Here is a 20,807-nt window from a genome sequence, read left to right on the forward strand (position 1 = left end):
GACTGAGCAGATCAGCGGTTGACCTCCACTGCAGCACATGCACATGTACAATTCTTTGCCAACCCGCCCCCCCATGCCCACATGTTCCTTTTCACTTCACAGCCCTCCTGAGTTTCCCCATCACTCCACCCCCTCTCACAGCTTGGACAACGATAGCTGGAGCTACACACCGTTGTGAGGTTTCACCCTTTTTAACAATAAATAAAGGCTAAGGTATTTAATGGTACAGCGTTTTTATTCTGTGTTCTACAAAAGCGTATAGCAATTAATTCACTCTCGGGAACAGGCTTCTAAAGCATTTTGTTGCATGAATCTAGGGCCCTAAAATTGTACATGGATGCACCCAGGAAGCAACTCCAAAGCAGACGTGTTACTGCCCCTCATTGTCAAAGTGGTTCCTCAAAGCCTCTCTGATGTTAATAGCAGCCCTCTGGGCTCCTTTGACAGCCCTAGGATCCGGCTGTTCAACTGCACAGCCAAGCGCTCTGTCTCAGTGCTCCACACCTGTGCAAACACTTCACCCTTAGATTCACACAGATTATGCAAAGTGCAGCATGTGGCACCATGGAAATATTATCCGCTGTGAGGTCTAGCCTGCCATTGAGACACCTCCAGCGACCTTTTAAATGGCCAAAGGCACATTCGACTTCCATGCGGCACCTGCTCAGCCTGTTGTTAAAACCCTCCTTGCTGCTGTCCAGGTGCCCTGTGTAAGGTTTCATGAGCCAGGGCTTTAAGGGGTAAGCTGGGGTCTCCCAGGATTACTATGGGCATTTCCACATCCCCCACTGTGATCTCGTGGTCTGGAAAGAAAGTCCCCGCCTGCAGCTTTCTGTACAGGCCACTGTTCCTGAAGATGCATGTGTCATGCACCATTCCAGACCAGCCTGCACTGATGTCCATGAAATGCCCCATGTGATCCACAAGCACCTGCAACACCATGGAGAAGTATGTTTTCCTACTGATGTATTCTGAGGCAAGGTGGTCTGGCGCTAAAATTGGAGTGTGTGTGCCATCAGTCACCCCGACAATTAGGGAAACCCATCTCTGCAAAGCCATCCACTATTTCATCATGAACATTTCCCAGAGTCACAGTCCTCCACAGCAGGATGTGATTTATTGCCCTGCACACTTGGAATAATACAGTTCCAACAGTGGACTTCCCCACTCCAAATTTATTTGCAACTGACCGGTAGAACTCTGGATTTGCCAGCTTCCATACAGTGAATCATAGAATATCAGGGTTGGAAGGGACCTCAGGAGGTCATCTAGTCCAACCCCCTGCTCAAAGCAGGACCAATCCCCAACTAAATCATCCCAGCCAGGGCTTTGTCAAACCTGACCTTAAAAACTTCCAAGGAAGGAGATTCCACCACCTCCCTAGGTAACGCATTCCAGTGCTTCACCAGCCTCCTAGTGAAAAAGTTTTTCCTAACATCCAATCTAAACCTCCCCCACTACAACTTGAGATCATTACTCCTTGTTCTGTCATCTGCTGCCACTGAGAACAGTCTAGATCCAACCCCCTTTCAGGTAGTTGAAAGCAGCTATCAAATCCCCCCTCATTCTTCTCTTCCGCAGACTAAACAATCCCAGTTCCCTCAGCCTTGCCTCATAAGTCATGTGTTCCAGTGCCCTATTCATTTTTGTTGCCCTGCGCTGGATGTTTTCCAATTTTTTCACATCCTTCTTGTAGTGTGGGACCCAAAACTGGACACAGTACTCCAGATGAGGCCTCACCAATGTCAAATAAAGGGGAATGATCACATCCCTCGATCTGCTGGCAATGCCCCTGCTTATACATCCCAAAATGCCATTGGCCCTCTTGGCTACAAGGGCACACTGTTGACTCATATCCAGCTTCTTGTCCACTGTAACCCCTAGGTCCTTTTCTGCATAACTGCTACCGAGCCATTCGGTCCCTAGTCTGTAGCGGTGCATGGGATTCTTCCGTCCTAAGTGCAGGACTCTACACTTGTCCTTGCTGAACCTCATCAGATTTCTTTTGGCCCAATCCTCCAATTTGTCTAGGGCCCTCTGTATCCTATCCCTACCCTCCAGCGCATCTACCACTCCTCCCAGTTTAGTGTCAACTGCAAACTTGCTGAGGGTGCAATCCGCACCATCCTCCAGATCATTAATGAAGATATTGAACAAAACCGGCCCCAGGACCGACACTTGAGGCACTCCACTTGATACCGGCTGCCAACTAGACATGGAGCCATTGATCACTACCTGTTGAGCCTGACAATCTAGCCAACTTTCTGTCCACCTTATAGTCCATTAATCCAGCCCATACTTCTTCAACTTGCTGGCAAGAATACTGTGGGAGACCACGTCAAAAGCTTTGCTAAAGTCAAGGAATAACACGTCCACTGCTTTCCCCTCATCAACAGAGCCAGTTATCTCGTCATTGAAGGCAATTAGATTACTTAGGCATGACTTGCCCTTGATGAATCCATGCTGACTGTTCCTGATCACTTTCCTCTCCTCTAAGTGCTTCAGAATTGATTCCTTGAGGACCTACTCCATGGTTTTTCCAGGGACTGAGGTGAGGCTGACTGGCCTATAGTTCCCAGGATCCTCCTTCTTCCCTTTTTTAAAGATGGGCACTACATTAGCCTTTTTTCAGTCGTCCGGGACTTCCCCCGATCGCCATGAGTTTTCAAAGATAATGGCCAATGGCTCTGCAATCACATCTGCCAACTCCTTTTGCACTCTCGGATGCAGCGCACCAGCCCCATGGACTTGTGCTTGTCCAGCTTTTCTAAAAAGTCCCGAACCACTTCTTTCTCCACAGAGGGCTGGTCACCTCCTCCTCATGCTGTGCTGCCCAGTGCAGTAGTCTGGGAGCTGATCTTGTTCTTGAAGACAGAGGCAAAAAAGCATTGAGTACATTAGCTTTTTCCACATCCTCTGTCACTAGGCTGCCTTCCTCATTCAGTAAGGGCTCACACTTTTCTTGACTTTCTTCTTGTTGCTAACATACCTGAAGAAACCCTTCTTGTTACTCTTAACATCTCTTGCTAGCTGCAACTCCAAGTGTGATTTGGCCTTCCTGATTTCACTCCTGCATGCCTGACCAATATTTTTATACTCTTCCCTGGTCATGTCCAATCTTCTACTTCTTGTAAGCTTCTTTTTTGTGTTTAAGATCAGCAAGGATTTCCCTGTGAAGCCAAGCTGGTCGCCTGCCATATTTACTGTTCTTTCTACACATCGGGATGGTTTGTCCTTGTAACCTCAATAAGGATTGTTTAAAAAACGGCCAGCTCTCCTGGACTCCTTTCCCCCTCATGTTATTCTCCCAGGGGATCCTGCCCATCAGTTCCCTGATGGAATCAAAGTCTGCTTTTCTGAAGTCCAGGGTATTCTGGTATTCTGCTGCTCTCCTTTATTCCTTGTGTCAGGATCCTGAACTCGACCATCTCATGGTCACTGCCTCCCAGGTTCCCATCCACTTTTGCTTCCCCTACTAATTCTTCCCGGTTTGTGAGCAGCAGATCAAGAAGAGCTCTGCCCCTAGTTGGTTCCTCCAGACTTGCACCAAGAAATTGACCCCTACACTTTCCAAAAACTTCCTGGATTGCCTGTGCACTGCTGTATTGCTCTCCCAGCAGATATCAGGGTGATTGAAGTCTCCCATGAGAACCAGGGCCTGCGATCTAGTAACTTCCATTAGTTGCTGGAAGAAAGCCTTGCCCACCTTATCCGCCTGGTGATTGCAACATGCTTCTCTACCAAAGGGCAGCTCTCATTCTAGTGTCCTTGAGCAGCAGGTTGGGGGCCAGTTCAGCACATAGCTCCATGAAGGTTACTTTACGCATCCTAAAGTTCTGTACCCACTGGTCGTCATCCCACACGTGTATGACAATGCTATCCCACCAATCAGTGCTTGTTTCCCTAGCCCAAAAACGACCCGGTCTATCGTATGCAGCTGCTCTGTGAATGCCAAAAGCACTAATAAGTTGCTCCTGTTCTTATCATATTTGGGTGTCTGTGATTCATCCTCTGCCAGTAACTTTGTGAGTAACTCTGCTGCCATGCACGATGTCCACATGACAGTTAACAAGGCATAGGAGAGAAGTGTGGGATCCATCCTCTCTCACTGCAGATGCTGGTGTGCAGTACTGACTGATGGAAAAACAGCATGAAAGGAAAGCCAGAACGGTGCGAAAAGAAGCCAGAAACCATTGGAGGGCTGGGACACAAAGCGGTACAGGGCGGGACATTTTGCACATCCCAGGATGCGCTGCACTCCGTTTCTGCCTTCCCACAACACTTAGCAACAGATGGTGCCACCAGGTACTGTGGGATACATACCCACAGTGCATTGCTCACGTTGTCGACAATGGTGCCCTGAACGTGGACACGATCTGTCAACAGAGAGAGCAAATGTAGACTCACTTTCGCAACTTTGCTTTTGTAGTTTTTTGTGTGTCAACATTAGTTCCATCGACAAAACTTACCAGTGTAGAGAAGCCCTTAGATTCTTCCTACCTTTTTCACACAAAATTCACCTTCCACCCTTGGAGACTGACTTCCTCCCTGAAGGCTGCTTCTGAGCACAGCTGAGAAGCAAATGTAGTGGAAAGAGCTAGGAGCCTTGTATCTGAAGGTGGCAGGGTTGGGAAAGATGCTGCTGTAACAGGATTACTGCTGTCTGTCCAGTGCTGTTAATATTTGACAAGAGACAAATTACCTGGGTGAAACAACATCCCTCCTAAAAAACTTCATCACAATCCCACACACTGCTCCTTCCCAAATCCTTCAATCATTCCAGCCTACACTAGCTCTCCTTCAGCAATGCCTTCCCCTTCTCCAGCACTACATGAAGCCTCTTCACAATAGCTCCCATAGCTGCCAGTTGATAGTGGCAGAAGGTGGGGTGGGCTGCAGCCTCTGCTAGCAGCAGTATATTACATGCGGGAATGTCTTGCTGGCTAATCTGGCCGGATGGGGGTCAAGTCCCTCTGGCCATGCTCTGGCTATTTAGCTGGGTGATAGGGCCCTTTCGGCTCTTGAAGTGGGCAGAGCTCCCCTAGTTCAGGTGGGGCACAGTCTCCTTAGGCTGGCTGAGGAGGAAGGAGGCCCGTGCTCTATCCCAGTAGCAACTCTTCAGCCCGCAGGCCTGCAGAAATCAGCCCAGAGGGAGGCAGGCCGGCTACCGCGCCCACAGCTTTCCCACTGGCTGCGCTCGGGGTTTCAATTGCCAAGCCACACAGAAGAGATGCAGACCCCCCCCCCCCCGGTGGCAGACGTGAGGGTGGGAAAGGTAAGGCCTGCCGCCCCAGCCAGCCCCCGGCGCTGCGCCCACACGGGGTGGGACTCGGGAGAGCCACCGCCAGCGCCCCGAGCAGACTGGAAGCACGTGCGGGCGGCGAGCAGCAGCCCTGGCCGGGCAATCCGTGCTGGGCACCCCCTGCAGCCTCCCCGCGCCCCGCACTGCCGAGACTGGCCGCTCCCAGCCTGCGCCCGAGCCGCCCCCGCTGCCAGGGGGCGCGCTGTTACTCCCGCCCCCACACCACGCGCCGGAGCCGGGAAAGGGCGGGGCTCTTCTCCGTCCCCGCCCTTCGGAGACAGGAAAAGGGGGCGGGGCTTTCCTGGCGGGGCTTCCTCTTTGTCCCCTCCCTTCGCGGGAGGGGGGGGGGGCTTTGCCCGGGGCAGGGCTCCGCGCGTGCGCGTCGCTTCCGGTTCCGGCGCTGGGAGCGAGCGGGCGGTTTGAAGGCGGGGGATGGCGGGCGCGCAGTACGTGCCGCCGGGCGCGGGGCTGAACGCGTCCCTGTCGCTGCTGGAGGCGGAGAGCAGCCAGGGGCCGGCGGCGGCGGCGGCGGCGGCGGCGGGGGGCCTGGAGGAGCCGGAGGAGCTGCCCATGGTGTTCCTGTGCGCCGGCTGCAAGCGGCCTGTGGGGGACACGCTGGGCTGGGTGGCCAACGACGAGGAGACCGGCTGCGTCCTGCTGCGCAGTGAGTCCCCCGGAGCGTGCCCGGCTCCGACCCCTGCCCCGCCGCTGCCCGAGCCCGAGCCTGTTCCCGCGGCCGGTGGCCGTTAGTGACGGTTGGTCCCCGTCTGTCTGTTGCAGGCGCCTCCCCCAACGTCTCGGTGGAGAAGGAGCAGAAACTCTCCAGCCGGCCCGGCGAGTGCGGATGGTGAGTGACCGCGGGGCGGGCTCCGGCAGCCGGGGGCGCCCAGGGAGACGGGCACCCCCGAGTCAGGGCTGGGGTACGCCCGGAGCAGCCCCGCCTGATCCCTCGGGCGGGTCAGCCTGCACGGGCGCCGCTTAAGCCGGCGCCAAGCGGAACCCCCCGCCCCGCCCCGCCCCGCCCCGGGGTCCGCTGAGGGCTGGTTTCGAAACCGCCGGTAAAGGTGCGGCGTTGGCCTCGCTGCTGAAGAGACTCTCCCAATCCGAAGGGTTTGTGGCTCGGTGACTTCAAAATTGCCCGCTGCAAAGCATCTTAACCCGGGAACAAAAGTGGAAAAAATTTTGTTCAGTTAGTTCATAATCAAAAAGGCCCAAAAAATCTCAGCTGATTAACAGGCAAACTCGCCTGTAAAAACCCACATAGGGCAAGTGCAAAGGATCTTGCCGAATATGACATGAAACGTAGATACTGCTTGGGAGGGAGGCAGGGAGTTAGGAATAACCTAAACCAGACCACCCGTTTGGAAGTCAGTCTTATCTAGGATAGTCTAATGTGCTCTGCTATAGAGATGAGGAATGTTCTTTGCTAAAACCATGGTTAGGGTTCAAAGGTTGTATATTTGGAATACAAATGAAACAAAGATATATATGAATCTAGTCTAAGACTGGGAGTGAATGAATTAGAATCAATTTAAATGTTTTCTAAAGAAGTGGTTACATATTTGCTTACAGTATGATTGAAACTTTGTTCTGCTCTGGCTGTTCAATGACCCTTGGGAACATCTACAGATGCACCCCAAAACATCTTGACTACAAGCGAGACTTATTTTGCTTCAATGTTGACTCTATTGAAAGGTAAGGATGAGACCTAAAGGTCCAAGTTGTCAGATAAATATGCTAATTGGTTTTTGCCTTTTAGACTGAGACAAATAGTTTGGGATCATTACTAACACTTTTAGCAATCAGATAACTGTGCAAAACTTGTGTTAGGGTGAGGATGGGGGTGGGTATTTGGAGAAGGTTATGGATTACTTCTCTAAATTCCTTTTGTTCAAGTGCAGTGTTTTCTGTTAATGTCTCCTATATCACAGCACTTAAGTTGTGAAAACATTCCATGTACAGTATAATATTGCATAAGACCTGATATTTACATATCTTGGATGTTCTTTTATATAATACAACTCACAAGTGCATAAAATTACACTAGGTACCCAACACAAAAGCCAGAAGGTACCTCTACTTCCAATCTCATTCCAGAGACACTGCACATAGATACCACAGTGATTGGTCACTAAGTGCGAATGGATTCAGATCGATCTTAAGTAAAATTTGTTCCATTTAACCTCAAGGACAAAGTGAGCAGGATGACAATGTGGTGGTGAAATGTAGGTGTGCTGATGCATTGGCCTTATGCTTAAAGCCAGAAGTTCAGGTGCTGACATAGCTACAATATTTGAAACATGTTTTTCATTGTGATAAATAGTTGATTTAAAACATTCTTCAGTATCTAAATCCTGGATTAAGTTGTTTAACAGTGTGGACTGATTTTAAATCTCTCTTAATCTTGTTTTGCATTTGTACTTTTAATTCTTTTCCTAAGGCACGGTTCATTCTCATTGGTTGCTAACCATTAAAACAGGTTGATTTGCAACTAAATGTAGCCTTTATGCTAAATTTTGTGCATTTTGCTAACTAGGAGAATACGCTATCTATATGTTTAACCAGTTATAGCTGAATATAAATTTATTTGAGAGTTCATTTTTTACTTGTGATATAAGCATTATTTCTGTGGAAATTCAGTTAAGATGCACAAAATAGATTTTTTGAATTCTTTTAGTTAAATAAAACTACCTTAAATGTGCTGGATACGTAAGAAATTTTTATTAAAAGAGTTTTGCATTTACAACTAACCTAGTAAACAAAGGAAGTACTAGCTTTAGTTAGTGAATTGAATTGATTTGTTCTGGTCACCATGTTCTTCATGAGTTTAGAACCAGCAGTTCTTCTTTGAGTGCTTATACGTGTCCATTCCCACATAGGTGTGTGTGTTTTCCCCGAGCACTGTTGCTGGAAATTTTCCCCCAGCAGTATCCATCGAGTTGGGTCTAGACCACTCTGTTGCTGCGCACACATGATGCTGGTATAAAGGGCCCTGCCAACCCCATTTCCCTTCTGTTCCTTCTTACTGCCTGTGACGGTTGGCTGGAATCCTTCATTGCTCTTAGGCAATTTTCTCCTATTGGTTTTTCGTGCCTCTTTTAGTGTAAATAGTTATAGTTTTAGATAGCTCGGATGCGTCCGCACTTAACTTGCAGGATTGTCTGCCTTGCTAGTGTCGGGGCATCCCAGGTTTTAAGCCCTGCACTTAGAGCTGTCTCAAGTGCCTGTGGGCAGTTCATAGGAAAGACCGCTGCCAAATCTGCAAACGCTTCAGTCCGTAGACCAAGAAGGACCAAGTGGCCCAACTGAAGGTCCTCATAGATGCAGCCTTAAAGACTGGCTTCGGAGCTGCGCTTGGACCCAGCACCAAGCACCTCAGCTTCAGTGTGGAACATTTTTCCATTGACCTGGGACTCTTGGCACCTATTGCCCTCCCCCTGTGCCTAAGAAGAAATACCGCAAGCACCAAGAGAAGACCAGGTCTCCGGTGTCAAAATCGATGGGAGGCAGGGAGAGAGCAAGATCCGCTCTGGACTGCTTGTCTCCCCTGGCACCACAGCATCAGGTGTTGGCAAGTCCGATGCTGCTCTGACACTTACAAAGGAGCAATGTCAGAGTAGACAACATACTAGCCAGTTTGCGGTGCCGTCAACTCCTGAGGCGTTCACAGCAGTCAGGGACCATCTCACCCTACTGGTACTGGGATCCCCGGAGGATCAAGACTCTGTACCACCAGTTCCACAAAGAGGCAGGGAGCCACCCCCTGAATCTCACCTGGTGCTGTGACCACTGTCTAGGCAGAAGCCCCTGTTATCAGCCACAAGATTGCCTCCTCTACTGTCTCTGGTTTCAAGCAGCACGACATTGCTCTGGTCTCCATACTACAGCTCAGAGCCTTGGTCAGGCTTGAAGGTCAGATCCTATTCCCCTCTGTGACATAGTTGACGTTGCGGCTCTCTGGGCTTTTAGTACTATACTATGGTCCCATGTTCCACAGTACCACCAGGAGCATGGCCATAGGGCCATGACGATACAGTGGCCCTTTTGGAACCCTTGAGGATTTTCCTTCCTCATGGCACCCCCTCAAGACACTCATACTCCATTGTTTCGGAGGTGAGAGCACCCCCAGCATTGTGCAGGGAGACTCCGGTACCGAGCCTTGGGAGGAAGCCCACTGGGCCTTGGCGGACACTGAGGAAACTACGGAGGCTATGCAGTCGTCCTGCACCTCTCCAGACAAGGCATTAGTGACACCAGGGGCCTCCCATCCACAAGACAACAAATCCTCGTACTCCTTGTGAAAGCGGGTAGCCTCCAACTTGAGTGTCCAAGTAGAGGTGGTCAAGGTGGTTGCGCATAGAAACCTGGACATCTTATCACCAGTGGGACCCTCTAGGATGGCCCTACCTCTACATGATGCCATCATGAAATTGATCAAGGCACTGTGGCAAACCCCTGTCTCTCTGCCTCTGACAGCGAAGTGCACAGAGCACAAGTATTTTGCACTGGACAAGAGGTCTGAATTCCCTTTTTTCTCATCCTCACCTGGGATCCCTGGTGGTTGTGGCTGCCAATAAGAAGGACCACCAGGGAAAGACTGCTCCTATGCCTAAAGCAAGGGGTCCAAAGAAACTGGACTTGTTTGAATGGAAAGCATATTCCACAGGGTGTCTTCAACTTTGCATAGCGAACCAGCAAGCCTTGCTGGGTTACTACGATTTTAATATGTGGGAGTCCATGATTAAACTCAAGGACCTTCTCTCACAGGACTCCATGCAGGAGTTTTCCTCCCTTGTCAAGGAAGGGAAAACTGGCTCGTGCCTTTCTGCATGCTGCTGATTCTGCAGCCAGATCAATGGCTACTGTGGTGACAATGCAGAGCAGTTTGTGGTTGCAGTCCTCAGGGCTACCTGAAAAGGTGAAAGAAATGATTCAGGACCTCCCATTTGAGGGAACATCAGTCTTTTTGGAGCAAATGGATCACAGGCTGCATGGCCTCAAGGACTCAAAAGCAACCTTGAAATCCTTGGGACTTTACGTGCCACAGGGTCGAGAAAGCAGTACAGGCTACAAGACAGGCTGCTACTTCTGTCAGCCTCCTACACAGGGCCAACGTAGGAGGAAAAATATGGTGTTTAGACTCAGACCTCCTCCCCTGTCTTTGTCAGCAGGCCTCACTCAACCTGGACCCAGGCACTCGGGATCTCTTTTGAGGAGATGTTCCAGGTTGGCACTGCTATCCCCCCTGCATCGGATCCAGCTACCCCCCCTTATTTTCCAACCGCCTTTCCTACTTCTCGGATGCCTGGACTGAGCTCACGTTGGACCGCTGGGTCCTTAACAATAGAACTGGGTTACACCATCCAATTTCTATCTTCCCCTCCATTCCGTCCCTCTTCAGGGACTCTTCTCATGAGCATCTGTTGCAACAGGAAGTCCAGTCCCTCCTTTGCATGGGAGCCCTAGCAGAGGTTCAGGTTCACATGAGAAGGAAGGGGTCTTACTCCATTACTTCCTAATCCCAAATCCACAGGTGGGCTCAGACACATTTTAGACTAGTACCTCAAGAACTTAATGTTCTGCATGGTCTCCTTGGCCTCCATCATCCCCTCGCTGGATCCAGGGGACTGGTATGCCGTCCTCGATCTAAAGAACAGTTACTTCCACATTTCAATCTTCCACTGCCACAGATGCTTCCTAAGTTTTGTAGCGAATCAAGCCTATTACCAGTTCCCGTGCTCCCATTAGGCCTGTTGGCTAATGAGTCTTCACCAAATGTGTGGCAGTGGTAGCAGCTTTAAAAAAAAAAAAGGGGGGGGGGATTCAACGTCTTTCTGTATCTCTACAACCGGTTAATCAAGGCCTGCTCCAGAGATCCCATCCTGCCTGGGGCTTGAGCCTCATCCTATCAAAGCTCACTGGGCCCCTGTTTAAACTATTAGCATCATGCTCATTGTTACACCTTTCCTGGAAAGTGGCCTTCCTGGTGGCCATCACTTTGGCCAGAAGAGTTGTGGAGATCTGGGCCCTCATACTGGAGTCCCCATACACATTCATTGTTAAGGACAAGGTACAGCTGTGGCCACACCAGTTGTTCCTTCCAAAAGTTGCTTGACTACAGTGGAACTGTGAGACAATCGCTGGTATTCTACCCTAAACTGCATGCAAATAGAGAAGAACAGCGTCTCTACTCGCTGGACGCCTGGAGGGTCTTAGCTTTCTATGTGTAAAGGAGCAAGTCGTTCCGCATGTCTTCTCAACTATTCATAATGATAGCAGAAAGAAAGAAAGGTCTCTCCATCCCTGCATAGAGACTTTCTTCGTGGATTACCTTGTGTATCCAGGAATTTTACAAGCTCACAGACATCCCGCCCCCGGCTATCCTTATAGCTCACTCTACAAGATCCCAAGCTGCCTCCATGGCTTTCCTAGTGCAAGTTCTGATTTAGGTCATCTGCACGGCAGCGACCTGGTCGTCCAGTCATGCAGTAACGATGCACTATGCCATTATTCAACAGGCTACAGAGGATGCTGGCTTTGGCCAGGCAGTTCTGCAGTCAGCCTGTCCTTAAACTCCAAATCCGCCTCCTGTATAACTGCTTTTGAGTCACCTATGTGGGAATGGACATGTGCAAGCATGCAAAGAAGAAAAAACAGTTACTTAACTTTCCGTAAGTTGTTTTTCAAGATGTTGCACATGCCCATTGCAAGACCCATCCTCTGTCCCCTCTTTGGAGGCGGTCATCAAGAAGAACCTGAAAGGGAGCGAGGTAGACAGTGCCCTTTATACCAGTGCCCTATGCATGCAGTACCAGAGGGCACTAGAGCTGACCTGATACCAGTAGGGGAGAAATTTCAAGCAACTGTACTCAGGGTGCGCATGTACCTACATGGGAATGACACGTGCAACGCATCTCGAAGAACAGCAGTTACAGAAAGGTTAGTAACCATTTTCTCATTCTCTTATACCTAGTTTTTTATTCATAGGTTGGAAGAGGAAACAGTGTCCTTGTGTTTTTTGTTGTTGTTTTTTTCAACTCCCAACTAGTTTCTTAACTTTGAACGAGTCCGTCATTGAACTGAATTAGATTGATAAACTGAAATGAAGAAAATGTTCTCTGCACCTGCAGAAGAGGCTACAGCTGTTAAAGGTGGTTTAGCACTTCAGCAGACTGTTCCAATATAAAGAACAGGAGTACTTGTGGCACCAATTTGTTAGTCTCTCTAAGGTGCCACAAGAACTCCTGTTCTTTTTGCGGATACAGACTAATACGGCTGCTACTCTGAAACCTGTTCCAATATACTTATCCAGTGACTTCCACTAGTTCAGTGGTTTGAAATTCTTTAAAACTTCACAGCTTACTATTACTTTAATAGATCATAGTAAGTTGAGGCCTTAACATAAGTTAAGGGAGGGAGAGATAGCTCAGTGGTTTGAGCATTGCCCTGCTAAACCCAGGGTTGTGAGTTCAATCCTTGAAGGGGCCATTTAGGGGCAAAAATTGGGGATTGGCCCTGCTTTGAGCAGGGGGTTGGACTAGATGACTCTTCCAACCATGATATTCTATGATTTTAAGTAGTCATAATTAAACATTTTAAATTTTTTAGTTAAAATAAACCAGTATATGACTTAATTCTGTTTTTATTTTAAAAAATCAATATTTTACTCTGTGATTAATAGCATGAGTTTTTTTGATCAGTGCAGCACTTCACTCTGTCACTGTCATAGAGAGCTACTTTTATTGCTAAATGGTCCTTTAAGTTGGCTTCCTTGTTTTGCATTATGACTGACAATCATGTGAACTGTAACTCTACTATATTAGTTACATCCTAGGATCGTCAGAAAAACAAGCTGTAACTGATGATGAACCTTTAACTCTTGAAAGTCGAGCTGGCTTAGAAGAGGCAATAGAAAGGGTAAGATTTCATTTTAAGTAATTCAGGGTTAACTACAATTGAGGAAGATTTACAGCCAAATCAATAATAATCCCACTTAATCACCTATGAGTTCAGCCAGAGTGATCTTAATTTTTATGCATATTATCATGTTTCATTTTTAGACAGTTAATTATAGCCTATTGTGTGTATGTAGTTCAGAATTTCCCTCTAGATACAGTTTTTACAAACAAACTTTTCACTGTTGCATTTTTGGATTTCTGACCAGCTTGGTTTGAAGCCATAGAGTAAAATAATTGTACTTGAAATATTTTTCCAGTGTTATACAACAGAGACACAAAATATTTTTAACTATGGAAATGCCTTCTTTTGAGCCTGTAGTCTGGGCTCCTATCATTCCATAATCTTGCAGCCAGGACAGTATTGAAGAGAACACATGAACAAAACTTCTGAGAGAAGCTAAACTTGTGTTACAAAAGATGAACACAGTGAAACTTTCAGCCAAGTGTCAGATAACTCTAGGATAGTTGTGGTGGCTACATTGCTATAGTAGTTGTCAGAAGTAACTGAAGCTCCAAACATTATGTATCCTCTTACTTTTAGAGAGGATGGTGAGTAAAGATTGAAAACAGAAATGTAATGGATCTCCTGTGGTCAATACTAGTTATGTAGCTATCATTGAGCTAGCATTATGGTGTTGATTTGTTTTGTCTTGTAAATTCATATTTCTGGGAAACTATTTTTTCCAATTTATTTAACAGGCAGAAACTATACTGAAAGCACTGGAGGCAAGACTGTCTGTAGTTGAATCAAGTTTTGCATTACGTCATAACAGCTGAAAGAAACTTCATGTATGTAGCTTATTAGTGGGAACACTTCATGGAAAGCTTGCTTTTATAATCTCCAGAATCTGTTGGAGTGCTGCAAAAGCCTTCCAGTGAATAGCGCAAAAACTGCATCACTGACTTGTGGGATGATGTATGTGAAATTGAAATATTCCCTTCTGCTGACATCCATGCTACCTTTATGTATGGGGTTTTTTTCCTGTCTCCCGGCCCATGCTCTGGGCAACTTCTACCTAAAAGGGTAGTTAAATAGATTCTCCTGAAGCAGACTAGTGCTGTTTGGATTTCAGCTGGCATGACTCGTATCATGGTATAATTTGGGTAGGACTTTTGCCAGTATCTGAGAGAGTCATCCAGAATTATCTGCTGAACTGACATCTATTCAATTTTCTAAAACTAAAGTAACAAGCTAACCCTGAACTTTCTTAAATGATGATTGAGTTGTTCATCATTTTGTTTTATTTTTACAGCCTTCCCTTGACCTGTGCTGCTAGGCATTGAGCAGTAGGATTTAAATGTAGCAGGTTCTGCATTCTAGCCTTGGGCTGGCCAGAATTTATTAACTTTCTTTACTGGAGACTTTAAAAACAAAACAACTTTGCATAGAACATCTTGGGGGAAAAATGCAGTTATTGTGGAGCTTAAAAAAATATTGTGAATAGCCCTTCAACCTTGTTTGAGATGAAGAACAAGTTTAAAATGTATGCTTAAATATAAGCTAAACTCAGTACATATAGTTAAGTGCTCTAGTCTGAGTGTTAACTGGTTCTGATATCAGTTTTGTAATTGATTTTTATTTAAAGGGTTGTGTTCTAATATCTTGCAAAACTTAGAATTAGTTTATAAATTTGTTTATGAAACAGATACTTGGACAATCAATGTAAAATGTTTAAAGTCTTGTAAATACATTTCTAATAAAAATAAAGAAACTAGATCAATGATTTGCTGGCTTTCTTACTTCAAGACTAGATGCACTTTCTGTCCCTTGAAACTTTGTGCAAATTGTCAAACTACAACATTTTTGTTTCCAGTATAACCTAAGCTGTGGTAGTTAACACAGATTTGTCAGCAGGCAGCGACACACTCTATTCATAACCAATCAGTGAAAGCAAATCATGCTGTTTATCTCTCTCTTTCTGTTTCTCTTTCAAATAAACGAACACCATTTTATCTGCAAAAGGCTCTCTGATAAATTGAATATATAGATTATAATTAGGCTATAACTAATTTGTGGCTGCATTGTGTAATGTACAACTCAAATTAACTGCTTCACTGAAATTATTTCCTAGTAGGAATTGCTGTACAACTTCTCCAAACTCTAGTGAAATTTATTTTCCTTCAGCATTAGCCATGTAAGATTTTTTTCTTCTGATCACAACAGTTTTATTTTTCCCTTACCCTTTTAAATACTCTTCTTGAGTTATCAACTGTCATGGCCCCATAGTGATTATTTTTGTCCCTCCTCAGTGTTATTTTACTGAAGTTGAACTTTGTGTCTTGTGATCAGATAATCTTTTAGATGCTGCTTCAACTGCTTTTCTGTTTGTTACACTGTTGGAGGGCATGTGCCCAATGCACTCTGGATTCTTTAGGCCAGCGTGGCCTGAGTGTCTTTTTCCATCCTACCTGATGGCATAAAAAGCTGGGCCACCCCAACTGCCCCTCAGTTCCTTCTCACTGCCAGTGGTTATGAGTCAGAACTTGCAGTGTATGAGTGTTTCTCTCTGGTCTATTCATTGTATTCTAAATAGTTTTAAACCTAAATACCTAACGTTAATGATTAACTAACTGCTAGCTTTTGATATTTCAAGTGTTTGCTTTCTACTTTTAAGAAGAAGACTTTTTCTCTTTGCCTGTGAGACTTCACAAATCTCTAGACTTCAAAAATTGCCCTTCATGCAAGGCAGCAATGCCTCTTAATGATGGACATACCAGCTGCTTGTGAGGGGGCTACACACTTTTTAGCTTCTGTAGGCTGAGTTTATTATACACCAGGGGCTCCTTGCATTCCTCAATTCCACCCCACAAATGCCCTGTGTACCACCCTCCGGTTGTCCTCCTGCCAAGGGTTCTGTGTACTTATTCCCCATATAACGGGGACCAGCATTTTCTCCCTATGCCCTCCCCACAATTTTTTATGTGGGAGATTAGTATGGTGACACCCTCACAAACTTAATTATTGAGAGGATGAGCAGAGGTGAGATGGAGTATTGTTATGCTGGAAGGCATTAATGGGTGCCATCAGTCAGTTTGATCTATAGACAGTTGCAGAGGTGCTTGAAGCTATAGGTGTGCTAAATAGATAGCAGGAGCTTCAGATGTCCCCCATTTTTCTACAGGTTTTCTGTCCCCCCCCCCCCAATCATCAAGATTCCAGCCATTGATGCTTAGACTAGTACATTCCCTAAAATGTTGGAATTAACCGGATTTGGCCGTTCAAGGTTTATCACATTATATACAGACAGAAGAAATGCCACAAGTTGAATGTAAGGCCTTCAGAAGTTTAGCCAGTTTTTGTTTTGGTGAGGGACACTTCTGTAAAGTGTCCTCAAAAGGAACCCAAAAGGCTAGAGAATTTCACCTAGATTCATAGATACTAAGGTCAGAAGAATGAGCACAGACTCAAAAGGCAAGAGATCTAGACCCACTAACTTAATCAGACTTTATTGAGGTAGCGTTTTCCAGTCAGTCAGTGTTGCCAGCTGCTGTTCTGCTGAAGTGTACAACTAACAGCCTAGATTCAGACTTGCATATGGATGTGTATGTATACTATCCCCTGTAGTTGAAATTACATATTTTATCGGTGATCAACTAGTAACTCCATCTTCAGTTAATTAGTAGTCAATGCAACAGCCAGGTTAAAGGTAATGACTAAAGAAATTTTTCTGTTTAGGTGTAAAACAACTGTTTTAGTACATATGAACACTCAAAATCTTAAACATTGTAGTTGTGAGTTAAGATCCACGTATGTCTCTATTTAAAACTTACAGCTATCACTTTCAGTATACTGTGAACCATGCTATGTAGTCTCTCTGAAGTTATGGTATTGCTCATTGCTTGATAGGCAGTATGTGGTGTTGGGCAATTGTTCCTGCATTGTTTTAGTTCTCTCCTGCCTCCTCAGTTTCTCTCCCTGAACTCAGGATAAACAGTAAGCTCAGCTTTATGAAGTGGGTCATATTCAAAATTTACTACTCTAAATTTCTTGCACTTGTCCTATGTGCTCATGAGAACATGTCAGGGATGGCCTAGGTATACTTGGTCCTGTCTCTCTAGTGGGCTGGACTTGATGATCTCCTGAGGTCCTTCCAGACTTATATTTCTATGATTGTCATTTATCCTTGATCAGCCCAGAAAACAGTGTACAGTTGACAGAGCCGTGATTCAGCTTAGGCATGTTTTATTTTGTAGTTCATCTTGAGTATATGCATCTAAACAGATATGTCAATAGAAAAACTTCTTTACAGGATCTAAGGATTACATATTGAGATCTCAGTCTCAGAAAGTGATCTGGTCTGGAATACAGGTAGTGAATGATATATTCTGGGAAGGAAAAGTGATAAAAGTAGTAATCAATAATAGACACTTAAGGTATCAGTGATGTGGCCCTCAGGCCAATGTACTAGTCCTCATGTGGCCCTCGTGGTGATTTGAGTTTGAGATCCCTGGTTTAAAGACTTCAAGTTACAGAGAACTCACCATTTACAGTAGTTCAAACCTGCAAGTGACCTGTACCCCATGCTGCAAAGGAAGGGAAAAGACTCCCGTCGTCTCAGCTAATCTGACCAGGGGGAAAATTCCTACCCAACTCCACATATGGCAATCAGTTAGACCAGGGGTTCTCAAACTGGGGGTCGGAACTCCTCAGGGACTCATGAGATTATTACATGGGGGGGGTCATGAGCTGTCAGCCTCAAACCCAAACCTCACTTTGCCTCCAAGCTTTATAATAGTGTTGAATATATTAAAATATGTGTTTAATTTATAAGGAGCGGTCGCACTCAGAGGCTTGCTATGTGAAAGGGGTCATCAGTACGAAAGTTTGAGAACCAGTGAGTTAGACGCCAAACACGTGGGCAAGACCCACCAGGCAGTTACCTGGGAAAGAGTTCTCTGTAGTAACTGAGAGCACTCCCCATCTAGTGTCCCATCTCCAGCAGTAGGGGATTCTTGCTAGAGGCAGTCGCAGATAGGCCACTTGCCATCATACCATCCCCTTCAAAAACTTCAAGCTCAGTTTTGAAGCCAGTTAGATTTTTTTTTGCCCCCCCCCCCCCCCCTTAGAAGGCTGTTCCAGAACTTCACTCCTCTGATGGTTAGAAACCTTTGTCTAATTTCAAGCCTAAACTTGAGGTTTATAGCCACAGTGGACAGCAGCAGCAGGGGCTCCCCGGCTAAACCAGCCCGTCCCCCGGCAGCCCCAAGTAATGCACAGCCCATCACAGACACGGGAGCACCTGCCACTCCAGCCACAGAGGAGAAAGCCAGCAAGCCAGAGGAACTGGCTTCAGCATGTCCAAGATGTGTTGCGTCTGTGTGTACGGATACTTAGACACATGTCGCTGGGTCAGCCCCTCGATCACCTTTTGCATTTCTCGTTCCCACAGGGACACACAAATACATGCACATGCATTAGACACACGCACACAATTCCATTCCCGCCTGTCTTGGCCTAGCAAGTTGCACCCACATGACCAAAAGGGAACAGAGGCTGAGCCCTCAGGGTCCCTGTGCAAGATCCCAACAAACTTTGGGACAGGCGCCTGGCTCTGTAGGCCAGCGTTGACTCCACAGCAGGCCCAGCACTGCAAGCCTCAGACAGGCACCAAATTTGAACCCCACACATGGCCCCATTGGCCTGGCTGGAGCTGCCCTCCCAAATATAGAAGTCACACTATACCTCTGGTCAAGAGCTTCCCCTAGCCTCCTTTCTTGCCCATGTGTTCAGCATCTAACTCAGTGGTTCTCAAACTTTTGTATTGGTGACCCCTTTCACATAGCAAGCCTCTGAGTACGACTCCCCCTTATAAATTAAAAACATATTTTAATATATTCAACACTATTATAAAGGCTGGAGGCAAAGTGGGGTTTGGGTTTGAGGCTGACAGCTCATGACCCCCCAATGTAATAATCTCATGAGTCCCTGAGGAGTTCCGACCCCCAGTTTGAGAACCCCTGGTCTAACTGATTGCCATATGTGGAGTTGGGTAGGAGTTTTCCCCCGGTCAGATTAGCTGAGACCACGGGAGTCTTTTCCCTTCCTTTGCAGCATGGGGTACAGGTCACTTGCAAGTTTAAACTACCGTAAATGGTGAGTTCTCTGTAACTTGAAGTCTTTAAACCAGGGATCTCAAACTCAAATCACCACGAGGGCCACATGAGGACTAGTACATTGGCCTGAGGGCCACATCGCTGATACCTTTTCATACAAAGATACAAAAGCCACCCCCGCTCTGACTCTGGCCCTGGCCCACCTCTTCCCGCCCCTTCCCCAAAGTTCCCACCTCAACTCTGCCCCCCTCCCTTCCCCAAATCCCTGCCTCCTCCCCTAAGCACGCGGCTTCCCCACTCCTCCTGCCTCCCTCCTGGAAAGCTCTAAGTGCCACCCAACAGGCAGCACCCCAAGCTGCTGGGGGGAAAAGAGGAGGAAGTTGGGGGTCAGGTGGGCTCCTGGCAGGAGCCTGTCCTGGTGCATTAAGATAAGTGCACTGAGCCTCGCCTCCCTGACCACAGCACCCACCCATAAGGTTAGCCCTGTCGGGGGGCAGGGGGGAACACCTCCCACACACTTTCCCCTCAAACTATACCAATGATGTTAACTGCATAAAGAAGATAAGTAAGGGTAGATTACACATCTTCATTGTTTTTGAATAAATAGAGCTTTGAATATTCACTAGGAAATAGTGACAGATGCGTAGCATGATATCACCTGCTTAAAAGTCCTTAATGCGCTTACACAAGAAAGAGAAGCATACATTAACTTAGATGAGGTTGATGCTCTAGTCTAAACACCTTGGAGGAGGGTGGGGAATAGAATGGCGAATTTGTATTTCAATAAAAAGTGCAATTACCAAGCAGATGATTCCTGAAGCAGATCTTGAACATTTTCTTATCACCATACTTTAACAAATTTTGGAGCAGCAGTTTTGTGGTAAAGAAATACTGATTTGCCCAGATCCATAGCAAATGCTATTTTACTCTGAGGTTCTCAGGTTTGTCCTATCATTGCCTTCCTGATTTGTTCCTTATTCGATTAGCTGCCAGTGTTGACTGCAGTGTTGGTATCTTTAAAGCTCTGGTTGGTTGGTTGGTTGGTTGGTTGGTTTTTTTAATTCTCACTATTACCCTGCCCCCATTACGACTCCAATGGTGGTGTGCCAATAGGAGAATTAGTATGGAGTGCCTGCTGGCATATTAACCACCATGGTATTTACTTCTGTGCAGAGAAGGTCTGGAGGATGGCTCTGGCTAAGCTGTCTAATTGGCCTACCACCATGAAGAAATTTTTAGAAAAACACTAGTGTAGACAAAGTCAAGGTAACCATTGGAGCAGTGTTTTTAAAATGAATGATTAACCTTCCTGTAACCCATGTTGTACTTTGACCTAAGTGCCTGTATGAATCTCGCTTCAAAAGGCATTAGGACAAATTCAAACTATCTGCCAAGTATAGCTAAATATCCTGAAGAATAGTAGCAACAGCTGGTAGCTTTGACTGTGATGTAGCTGGGGTCATAATTAATTGTCATGGAACACACAGTTAGGG

At 46.4% G+C, this 20,807-nt stretch overlaps 1 protein-coding gene across 1 annotated transcript; it reads left to right on the top strand.

The window, feature by feature from the left end:
• Nucleotides 1-5,677: 5,677 nt before the first annotated feature.
• Nucleotides 5,678-14,893, top strand: MIS18A (MIS18 kinetochore protein A). Its single transcript, XM_084622970.1, has 5 exons — nucleotides 5,678-5,966; nucleotides 6,083-6,149; nucleotides 6,875-6,997; nucleotides 13,126-13,219; nucleotides 13,960-14,893. The coding sequence occupies exons 1-5, from the start codon at nucleotides 5,735-5,737 to the stop codon at nucleotides 14,035-14,037; spliced, it is 594 nt and encodes a 197-aa protein (XP_084479096.1). The 5' UTR covers nucleotides 5,678-5,734; the 3' UTR covers nucleotides 14,038-14,893.
• The last annotated feature ends 5,914 nt before the right edge of the window (nucleotides 14,894-20,807 follow it).

Source organism: Lepidochelys olivacea (genome assembly GCF_965140295.1).
Source record: "Lepidochelys olivacea isolate rLepOli2 genome assembly, chromosome: 1".
NCBI lineage: Eukaryota > Metazoa > Chordata > Testudines > Cheloniidae > Lepidochelys > Lepidochelys olivacea.

Bases quoted from the DNA above. Each gene is read 5' to 3' on its own strand.
- MIS18A (XM_084622970.1), top strand. From the start codon at position 5,735: ATGGCGGGCGCGCAGTACGTGCCGCCGGGCGCGGGGCTGAACGCGTCC. The intron at 5,967-6,082 runs GTGAGTCCCCCG...TGTCTGTTGCAG, and splicing joins CGGCTGCGTCCTGCTGCGCA to GCGCCTCCCCCAACGTCTCG. The intron at 13,220-13,959 runs GTAAGATTTCAT...TTTATTTAACAG, and splicing joins TAGAAGAGGCAATAGAAAGG to GCAGAAACTATACTGAAAGC.